Source organism: Nestor notabilis, unplaced genomic scaffold (genome assembly GCF_000696875.1).
Source record: "Nestor notabilis isolate BGI_N333 unplaced genomic scaffold, ASM69687v1 scaffold30981, whole genome shotgun sequence".
Lineage (NCBI taxonomy): Eukaryota > Metazoa > Chordata > Aves > Psittaciformes > Psittacidae > Nestor > Nestor notabilis.
In genome coordinates this window covers 17,967-28,718 of record NW_009916580.1, presented here as the reverse complement: position 1 = coordinate 28,718, position 10,752 = coordinate 17,967, and the positions used below count along the sequence as shown (strand labels likewise).

At 42.5% G+C, this 10,752-nt stretch overlaps 1 protein-coding gene across 1 annotated transcript in view; it reads left to right on the top strand.

Moving 5' to 3' along the window:
• Positions 1 to 1,270: 1,270 nt before the first annotated feature.
• SMEK2 (SMEK homolog 2, suppressor of mek1 (Dictyostelium)) overlaps positions 1,271 to 10,752 on the top strand; it is a gene marked incomplete at its 5' end in the record, with an annotated part of 10,866 nt that continues 1,384 nt past the window's right edge. The window contains 11 exons of the mRNA XM_010024645.1: positions 1,271 to 1,374; positions 2,180 to 2,296; positions 3,292 to 3,408; positions 3,730 to 3,861; positions 4,874 to 4,976; positions 6,051 to 6,092; positions 6,767 to 6,925; positions 7,580 to 7,749; positions 9,124 to 9,263; positions 9,693 to 9,877; positions 10,334 to 10,536. Coding sequence (XP_010022947.1) covers positions 1,271 to 1,374; positions 2,180 to 2,296; positions 3,292 to 3,408; positions 3,730 to 3,861; positions 4,874 to 4,976; positions 6,051 to 6,092; positions 6,767 to 6,925; positions 7,580 to 7,749; positions 9,124 to 9,263; positions 9,693 to 9,877; positions 10,334 to 10,536 — 1,472 coding nt within the window. The remainder of the gene's footprint in view (positions 1,375 to 2,179; positions 2,297 to 3,291; positions 3,409 to 3,729; positions 3,862 to 4,873; positions 4,977 to 6,050; positions 6,093 to 6,766; positions 6,926 to 7,579; positions 7,750 to 9,123; positions 9,264 to 9,692; positions 9,878 to 10,333; positions 10,537 to 10,752) is intronic.

Genomic DNA, 10,752 nt, shown 5'->3' with positions numbered 1-10,752 from the left:
TGTAGGAATGCTGGTATTCCATTTGTGTTTGCTCAGTGCATAAGTAAAGTTTGAAGGGTTGAATCAGCAACTATGAACCATTTTGTAACGCTGTAGCGTAACGTTACTATTTGCTTTAGGATTTGTGTAGTGTTTAAAAGGTAACAGAGGCAGTTGATTTGAGAGAATGCCAACACCGTTTTCCATGGAGAGAAACTGATGTACAGAGCGGGCAGAAGGTGCCCAAAGAGTTGAGAGATGATGATGTTCACCCTGGTTTTCTAGTACCCCTCAATATTAAGCAGTGGTGTGACTGAAATGCTTAACAAGAAGTGAAACATTGTCCTATATGTACTTAAAAATAAGTATCTCTTGGTAGTAGAGGATCTGAATATGAAAAGCAAGTGGTAATCAAGTATCCCAGATTGGAAAAGCTGAACTACAAGTGGGGGATTTTGTTGCAGCAAATTCATAGTGTTCATCTAGTCACCCTCTCATAGGTGGCTGGACAAAGTGCTTGTGATTCTGCAGACCCAGAATAGGGTAACTGTTACACAGGTCATGTTAACAGCGTGGTGTGAGCAGCATAGGTGCAGCACGTCAAAATGTGTCTTGGCACTTTCTAGGGTATGGAAAGAAGTTAAAAGACTTACACTTACCAAAGTGTGTGTGATCCCTGGAAGGTTTCATGAAGGTGCAGGGAGGGAGCCTGGAGCAAAAGTGAGGCGCTGGCACAGGGTGCCCAGAGGAGCTGTGGCTGCCCCATCCCTGGCAGTGTTCAAGGCCAGGTTGGACACAGGGGCTTGGAGCAACCTGCTCCAGTGGAAGGTGTCCCTGCCCGTGGCAGGGGTTGGAGCTGGAGGAGCTTTAGGGTCCCTTCCAGCCCAAACCAGGCTGGGGCTGTATGGAAGACTGACAGTGTTTGTAATTTGGGTTTGTGGCAAATCATACAGTGAGTGCGTGGGTCATTCGGAGAGCAGTTTTAGTAGTTGTCACCTATGCTCTGCCTAACGTATGGTTCTGGTCTCTTGGACCTACTTCTGCTGCACAGAATGAATCCTGAAATAATACACTGGAAATGATCCTCCTGAGCGTGTACTCTGCATTTCCCTTTTGTGATAAAGTCAGGGAGGTGTGGAGAAAAAAAGGAAAAGAAAACCCCTCATCTACAAATCTTCTAACTCATGGTGTTTTGTCTGTAACTGAAGTTAAGCCTAGGTTCAGTTTGACTTTCTACAGTGTGGGATCCAGTAGAGATGGATGGTTTAACTCCCAAGACGCGTTGTGTAAGTTGTGTTCCTCTTGTGTGTCACGCAGGAAGACGAGAAATTTTTGTCTGAAGTTTTTGCACAGTTAACAGATGAAGCTACAGATGATGACAAACGGTGTGAACTGGTAAGTCGGGGTCAGGGTGGTTCTGTGAATGCTTCAAACTACTCAGATCGAGTACAAATAGTAACAGAGTTACTGCGAGTTCTGCAGTCACTGACGCGTTTCTCTAACCCCAGAACCATTTCCAGTGTAGCTCAGTCTTCCTTTATGTACTCAATAGACAAATACTCCTCACTCTGATTTATTTGTTCTAAATGATTAATTTATTGCTGAGAAAGTACTAGCACTAAGCTGGCATCCTAGGCTTAAGGGTATAGTTTCTTCCAGGTACTCTTCAATGTACCCTATCACTTCTATTTGTCATCTAAACGCTGCTTTTGTCACTGTACTTTATGCATTCAGAAATGATCTTCTTAAGTCCTATGACTGAGGATTACTACTAGTCCTTTAATGTAGATATTACAAACATTATTTATCCTTCAGTATGTTTGCCAGCTTAAATTGCCTTGTTGAAATCTTGCTCTTGGCAAGGGTTAGGGTTAGGTTTTGTTCTTCCCAACAAAAGGTGCAGCAGGCAAGAGGATGAACCCTTCATGTGCTGGCTGAGATAACACAGTCACTTACAAGGTCCCTGTGTTTCTTTCTGGGGTAAATTTCAACCTTTTAAACTTCTGTTCGTTCATTTTTAACTGTCTTTTGCTTTATTGATGTTGTTCAAGGTTGGAGGAAGGAGAACTAGAATATACCATTTTCTAGGAAGGCACATAGCAGCCAGTGCACAAGCTCGGATACACGTAGTAGCAGTTTCCTACTTCCAGAGAGTTCTCTGACTCAGATACACCTTCAATGATTTTTTTCCCTGTTACAGGTTAACTTTTTCAAGGAATTCTGTGCATTTTCCCAGACGTTACAACCTCAGAACAGAGATGCTTTTTTCAAAACGTTGGCAAAGTTGGGAATTCTTCCAGCCCTTGAGATTGTAATGGTGAGTGAGAACTTAGCACTGATTTTAACAACATTGAAAACCCCGCAGCCATTTCACCAGGTTTCCAGTACTGCTGAGCCACTGTGTGTGTAGGTTTGGTTGCACAGCTTCACTCTGCTGAAGGCTGAGGTTTACTCAGCTTCCAATTCAGAATCCAAAAGATGTTTATTCTTATTATAATTTCTACTTTTGACGATGGAGAAGTCTGTAGTAAACTCAGTGTAAAAAAACTGAAGGCTACTCCTTCTCATGTGGCAGCTTGATTGATGTCTTTTCTGTTGTTGTTGTTGTTACTGGGATGGTGCCAAAGAAGTATTTTTAGCTCATCTTGACCTGTTAGCTTGTTCCTATCTGAAGATCACCTAATCCTGTCTTTGCAGAGGTCTAAAGCAGATTAATCCATCTTAATCAGCAATGTGAGAACATGCGTTTTTCTCACTCCTTTGGTGGGAGCAGCTCTTGCTGCCTGACTCTTGTCATTCATGTGCCAGTGCTGCTGTGACTCACAACCTGTAAATTCAAGGAGATTTATATTGTAGGGTAAAAACATGTGAACTTGTTGAAGGACATGGGCTGTTGAGGTGTTCAGTGATCAGATGAGCCCTAATCTCATTATTCTTTTCTAGGGCCTGTAGCATGTTTCCTGTTACATCAATATTTTAGGCTTAGAAATTGTTCAGTTACCAGGGAAAATCATATAAATTATTAGTTATTGTGTCTATAAATGAGTACAGGAAATGTTGTATGAATTGATTTGTGCAGTTGGGCCTTTTGTAGGAGATCACTAAACTCTGGATAACAGGTACAGGATATTAGTGTCTTAAGTATTCTAGCAAGTAGGGTAGAAATGTTTCCTGCCTAAATTAGTGCTGTTGGATTCACAGAGAGCCTCGCACCCTGTGGCTCTCTGTGAATCCAGGGGAGGAAAGGGGGAAAATAGATAATAAATCTCAAATTTGATTTACTCTAATAAATTGTTCTCTCTTTTTTGTTAGGGAATGGATGATCTGCAAGTTAGATCTGCTGCTACAGATATATTTTCTTATCTAGTAGAATTTAGTCCATCCATGGTCCGAGAATTTGTAATGCAAGAGGCTCAGCAGAGTGATGATGTAAGTAAAAGTAGTTTGAAGTTTGTTGAATATACCAGTTTTAGAGCAAACGGGAAAAAACCACAGCAAAACCAACCTCTGCACAATTTGGGATACAGTTAGCCCCAGAATGTAGATGCTAGGAGCTCAGGAAAGCGTAGATTTATGGTACAAAGATTTGTGAGCACATTGGTGTTCCAGGTAATAAGACTGTATTTGAGCCTAACGATGATTTTAGGTGAGGGGTTGTGCAAAAAAGAAACCTAATAGAGTAACTGGGAACTTATTCTGCTCTTGAAACTGTGTCTGATTCCCTTGTGGTTTGTTTGGGCTCTGTTGCAGGATATCCTCCTCATCAACGTGGTCATTGAGCAGATGATCTGTGACACCGATCCCGAGCTCGGGGGAGCCGTGCAGCTGATGGGGCTTTTGCGGACTCTGATAGATCCAGAGAATATGTTGGCCACAGCTAATGTAAGAAAATCCAAAGGGGTAAAGACACTTTAATGTCTCAGCAAAGTTCATAACCTGATACTCTATTACTGTTATTGCGGTCAGAGCATAAAAGAAGATATTTTCTTTTATTATTATTGAGTGTTGTCTGTGCTCTGATACCGAATTCAAGCTTAGAAAAATAAGCTAAAAGTTCCATCAGCTGTTGATAATCGAAAGTATGTGGTGTTGTACAAGTACTTCTGAAACCAGGCAGTCCAGTGCTTCAGTGAAGCAGCACCAGTCTGATCATAACCTGCTAGCTGGATGATGAATACTGAAAGAGAGTCTGGTAGAGTTTGCATGAAACCAAATCAGTGTTTTAATACCAGTGGCACAATAAAGATGCAACTTGATCCAACTAGTGGCATACCAAAGGATTTATTTATATTGTTGGATTCCAAATTGCTCACTTGTGTTCAGATGTCAAAGTAAGAATAGGCAGTTTATGGAAAATAGCTTTAAAACTTGGATCGCTCCTTTGTTTCAGCTGCTGACGTTCTGAATCCAAACCAGAGTACAATGTATTTGTAATTTAATGCATACTCCATGTAAGAAAACAGATTGTAATCTGAGTCACATATTGATACACATATTTTGTATAGAATGTAGTAAAATGGACCAGATGATACTTGTTCTTCAGTTTAAAAAAGGTTTGCAGGTTGTTATGGATAAAATTACTGCATTTAAGAATGGTTTAAGCAGATTTTGCCAAGCACTTTGAGTCACTGATGTGTTTTCAGTGTGTATTTGTATCCACGGTGGGGATTGTTTTGGCGGTAGCTGGGTTGGTTTGATGTCTCACAGATCTTTTCCCAAAATAAAGGAATACATCTTCCTTGAGTGACAGCAGTGTTGCAGCCCCAACCAAATAGGTACAGGCAGAGCTGAAGGAGTCGATAGGATTCTCCATAGGCTGTTTCCTGTGGTACTGTTTCTTATTTAAAGGGTTAGACACAAATGCCAGTGTTTAATCAATTTGTATTTGTTTCAGAAAACAGAAAAAAGTGAATTTCTCAATTTCTTCTACAACCATTGTATGCACGTTCTCACTGCACCGCTTCTGGCCAATACAGCAGAAGATAAATGTGAAAAAGGTAATCTTCATTTTTATCGGTTGTTTTCCCTTTAGGAGTTGTAATGTTTCCAAGTGCTTTACAGTCCTGGAGCAGGGAGGAGCCCATGGTGTGTGCTGGGAATACACTTGCTGAGAACTGGTGTTCCTCAGTGAAGGGGTTCTGTGGGCAGAGTCTGAGTAGCTCTTTCGTGCAGCTCTGAGCATTAATGTATCTTTACACTGTGCTTTGTGAAAGATTTCTCTCTTGGATGTGTTTTGTTACTTATGTACTCATTTTACTGGTATAATTTTGAAGGATATCTGCTGTAAAGCAGAGTGTCTTTAGTTGAGAGGTAGTTTTATCTGAAAGCGTACAAAACCCTGTGGCATTCATCAGTGGTTACGTGATTCTGGGTGTTGGGTGCTCAGGTGGTGGACTCCTAAGACTGATTTTCCCTTGGCTGTGTATAGAAATGCTAAGAGAAATCTCTTCAAAGCAATACAGCTTGGAACTCCTGTCTCTTGTTTCTTTCCTAACTTTCCCTGGCCACAGGAACAGAACTGGAATCTCTTCTGGCACACGCAGATAACAAGCACCAGTTTGCCTCTGGTGCTTTGCAGACAGAAATGTAACATCATTACAGCCTCTCCAGTCAGAGTTTGTTCCCAGTATTCTTTCAAGAGATTAAATCAAAGCAATATGTAGTTGGCAAAAACATTATTTCATTTTACCCATCTTATCATATTATGTCAAAAATAAATGTTTTATGGGGTTTATGTGAAAAGAGAACTTGCAGAGTATCTGTAGAACTCATAATCTTATTTGAAACATTGAGAATAGGCACTTCCTTTCAGTCTAGGTAGGAATAATGTTCCTAAGTATTGGATTGTGTGTTTTTACCTAGTTGGATTTGAAGCTTTGCAATATAAATTGAACATAGAAAGTGCATTCTTGCTGTATCTTTATTTCCCTGTAGCTTACAGAAACCTGGGCTTACATGAAAAGGTTGAACAATTGGGGGAACTGATGGTTTAAATATTACAGAGTTTTTAAATATTTACAGGCCTTAGAAAACCTGTTCCTGATGTTTGGCTTTATTTTTTTCTTTATCAGATGCAGTAGTTGGGTCCACGAAGAGTAATACAATTTGTCCTGGTAAGTTTTAGTTGACTTTGAGTTTCTAAACTTGTTTTGTTTGCTGTGTGGTGGGTTTCCTTAAAACAAAAAGTTAGGAATGTCCATACTTTTTCTTTTTTGATAGTTTTTATTGAAATAGGTGCAGGTGCTTTGCCTCACCTGAGATGATGGGAAGCTGAAGGAATGATGATCTTCAGAGGTCTAGATGATCTTTAATGTCCCTTCCAGCCCGAACCATTCTGTAATTCCATGATTTTGAACATTTTCACCTGCTTTTGAGTTACTGGATTTGGAGGTTTTTAGCAGAACATGTACTAAAGAGGCACAGCAGAGCTTTTACAGGTTGGATTTTTATCTGTGCAGACTTCGGAGCTTATGAAAAGCCGTTGCTAACTAGGTTCACAGGACTACAGTTCTGTTACCTACATACAGTCAGCCTGCATTGCTATAACCAGTGACTCACTGGTCCTGGACAAGTCCTGCTGCCAATTCAGGGTGATTCTTGTGACTGAGGGGGGAAATAACACCAAATTTGTGGTAGTGGTTTTGTTCCGACCCAGTGTCCCATTTCCTAAAGCAGTGTCAGGAGCTGGAAGAGCAGCTGAGCTTGGTGATGCTTTGGTGCATGACAGTACTTTGATTTCTTTATACATATATATATATATAACTTAAGGCATTAATTTTTCCTGCAGATAATTACCAAACGGCACAACTACTTGCCTTAATTTTGGAGCTGCTGACTTTTTGTGTGGAGCACCACACGTATCACATCAAGAACTACATTATGAACAAAGATTTGCTAAGGAGAGTACTGGTCTTGATGAATTCAAAACACACCTTTCTGGCCTTGTGTGAGTACGGAGCTGTTGTGATTTCCTTCTTTGAGGCATTTCATGTTCTGTGTGGAATGTGTAAAAGTCTTTACGTAAGTTCCAAATTCATTTAATTTGCTGTTTGTCACTGACTGGCTGTTAAGTAATGTTGAAAAAAGGTAGCAGATGCCTGTTAACGTAGACCAATGCCATTGTGGTGGGAGGAGGGTGGTTGTATCTTGTGAGGTCCACAGTGATCCTTTCAAGTCTTGATGACTTAAGGAGCATTTGTCTTATTTAAATGGAAATACTGTAATTCCTTAACGTCCTGAATCTAGAGCTCCTTGTGGAGGAAATGTTGTGAATTTAAAGATACGGGGCTGGTTCTGGGAGGGGAACGCAGAAAAGCACAGGAATGAGCTAAGAATTTAACTTCACATGTGCTAAAGTTTATTGCTGCTGTCTATCAGCAAGAAACGAATGGACCCTGGTCACGTTTAAATACCCGGGGAAGTCAAAGAAAGAAATAAAGGTTACCTGTCAGCAAGTGCTTCCCCCGAGCTATCAGTGCTTTGTAATGCTCTTGCTCTGGGGCACGTCTTCCTCTCCTGAACAGCAGGTTTCTTTCCAAGGGAAGCAGATTGGAGCCCTGGCATGTGGTTGTTAAATCCTTGAATTTCTTTCTTCATACAGGTGCTCTTCGCTTTATGAGGAGGATAATTGGCCTAAAAGATGAATTTTATAACCGTTACATCACCAAGGGAAACCTGTTTGAACCAGTTATAAACGCTCTGTTGGATAATGGAACTAGGTACAATCTGCTCAACTCTGCTGTGATTGAGCTGTTTGAATTCATCAGAGTGGTAAGTTGAGCAGCTCTTACACGTACGTGGTGCCTCAGGTGGAAGTACAAACTGCAGATCTTTCCCTGAAACAGTTTATCACTGCTTAAAATCGCAACCTAAAATCCCATAGATGAATATCCAACAGAGAGGAGGCAGTGAGCTGCTTCGTGCTTGTTTAGGTGCATTGTCCCTTCATAGACTTGTGTCTGGACCAAGCTTTGAGGAATTCAGTGAAATATGTTATATTTGAGTAAACCTGGAGAGGGGCTTTGGACAAGGGATGTAGGGACAGGCCAAGGGGAATGGCTTGAACCTGCCCAAGGGGAGATTGAGATGAGCTCTGAGGCAGAAGCTCTTCCCTGTGAGGGTGCTGAGGCGCTGGCACAAGGTGCCCAGAGAAGCTGTGGCTGCCCCATCCCTGGCAGTGTTCAAGGCCAGGTTGGACACAGGGGCTTGGAGCAACCTGCTCTAGTGGAAGGTGTCCCTGCCCGTGGCAGGGGTTGGAGCTGGATGAGCTTGAAGGTCCCTTCCAACCCAAACCAGGCTGGGATTCTGTGATTTTTGGCTCTAAATCAGACTAGTTGGTTATAAATGTGAGTGATCGTTGGTCCTTTAAAATCCAACACACTTGGCCAGTGTCAGCTTTGGATCAGTAGCTTTTCCACCAGCAATGTTTGTAGGAACCCTGTGGATGTGGACAGGACAGACAGGACAAGCAGGAGCACCCAGTTGTTTGTTTTGCTGGGGTGCAAAACAAGGACTTGCAACAGCTCCTGAGCCACTCACTGCAAATGTTTTGGTGTGTGGGAGCCTTCTCAGGGAGTCTTTGTGGCCTGTGGAAATGAAGGGTGGATTTTACTCATGGGATATCATAGCTGGTGTCTTGTCCAGCAAGAAGGAAATGTGTTGTGTCTCTGGGTGACTTTCCCCAGCACGGTAGAACATTGAGATTTGCCTGATATAGTGAGACTTGTTATAGGGTGAGTGACCAGAAGGTGCCTTATCCCATGGTGCTGTTTTAGTTACTGAGTCCTGGAAAGAGCTTAAACCTGTGGGGAGGGCAGGGCACAGCTGAACTCCTGCTTTTCTCAAGAAGGTTAATCCTAGAGAGCAAGCATCATGGTTTAATCAAACTATCGCAGGCAGAAGTGGAACAGGACCGAGTGTGTTGTCTGTTTATAGGGGGAATTAATAATTAATTCTAGATCTCAGCTTTTTAATTAATTATTCATTAATCATTTATTAACTCATCTGATGACTTCACCCTTGTTCTTTACAGTCATGTTTTGACTCTGGAAAATGAATCTATTACTTTTCAAACTACATTCTACAGCTTTCCCAGCTTCTGCATGTTAATGTTTGACTCTGAAACCCTGCTCTGTTCCTCTGCAGGAAGATATTAAGTCCCTTATTGCACATATAGTTGAAAACTTTTATAATGCACTTGAATCTATTGAGTATGTTCAGACGTTCAAGGGACTGAAGACAAAATATGAGCAAGAAAAAGACCGACAAAACCAGAAACTGAACAGGTACGACCCAGTTCAGGTGGTCTGAGACTTCCCTTCTTTCCTAGAGGGCAGATAAAGGCAGAAGGCTGGGATTGGGGTGGTTCTTCATTCCTGATGAAAGCTTCTCCAGTTAGAGTAAACCCCAGCTGACTTGCTCTGTGTCCTGCTGAGGTACCGTTGCAATTTGTCAGTGTGGTAAATGTTACGTTCAGAAAACTCTGAGCTTCCAAAGAGCAGGATCTTCTGCTGCTGCTCAGAGTTAGGATCCACTCTGCCTTCCCGCCAGCTGGGGTTTGGTGATGCTTGTGTTGATGGCCGGGCTGTGGATGGAGCTGGACTGCCCTGTCAGATGCACTGAATGTGTTCTGAAGTGTGAGAAGCCACTTGTGATCCCAGCTGAGTGTGAAGCAGCAGGCGAAACTGGAATCACTTCTCCTGTGTCTCTTACAGTGTTCCATCTATATTGCGTAGCAATAGATTTCGCAGAGACGCAAGAGCCTTAGAGGAGGATGAAGAAATGTGGTTCAATGAAGACGAAGAGGAAGAAGGTGAAGCTGTTGTGCCTCCAGTTGAGAAGTCCAAACAGGAGGATGATTTTCCAGATAGCTATGAAAAATTTATGGAAACTAAAAAAGGTATTGACTCGATTTCAGCTTCTCAGCACTGGAATTCTCTATGGCAGATGCGTGGGGTGTCTTGTAAACAAACCAGTTGCTCATGCTCTGTATCACAAGCAGGAGTAAGGGTATTCTTTGTAATTAGGTAATGAATTCCTAACATGTCCTTGCAAGCTATCTTAGGATTAAAGTAATGACTTCAGTTGCTTCAAGCATGCATCTAGTTTAAATGACATTCAGAAGCAGAACTTTACATCTACTGTGAGTGCTGAGCGAGCAGTGTCCCGGTCTCTGCAGCATCTGTGCCATTCACAGTCTGAATGCTGATGTGCTCTGAATGAGGTTAGTGGGCAGCTGTTGATTTAAACTGAATTAAAGACATAAGATGGGGTTTGTGCTGTGATGATGCTGTGATGAGGATTGTACTCAGTGGAGTACAGCGGATACTGAAGTGTGACACTGTTTGTCCCTCAGCTAAGGAGAGTGAAGACAAAGAGAATCTTCCAAAAAGGACTTCAGCTGGGGGATTCAAATTCACTTTTTCCCACTCAGCCAGTGCAGCCAATGGTGCAAACGGTGCAAACAGTAAATCTGTGGCAGCTCAGACGTCACCAGCAAGTTCCAACGGCTCCTCGTCAAAGAACGCGACCCTGACCACAGCGGTGACAGCCACCAAGGTGGGAGAACTTGGACAAAGGCTGCTGTCCTCTCACAGGCCACAGAGCAGCATCATGAGGCTTTACCTACTGGGTGTGGTGTGGTAAGGTTAGATTTAGGATCTGCTTGAGCAAGTCCAGAGGAGGCCCCAGAGCTGCTGCGAGGGCTGGAGCAGCTCTGCTCTGGAGCCAGGCTGAGAGAGCTGGGCTGGGGCAGCTGGAGAAGAGAAGGCTCCT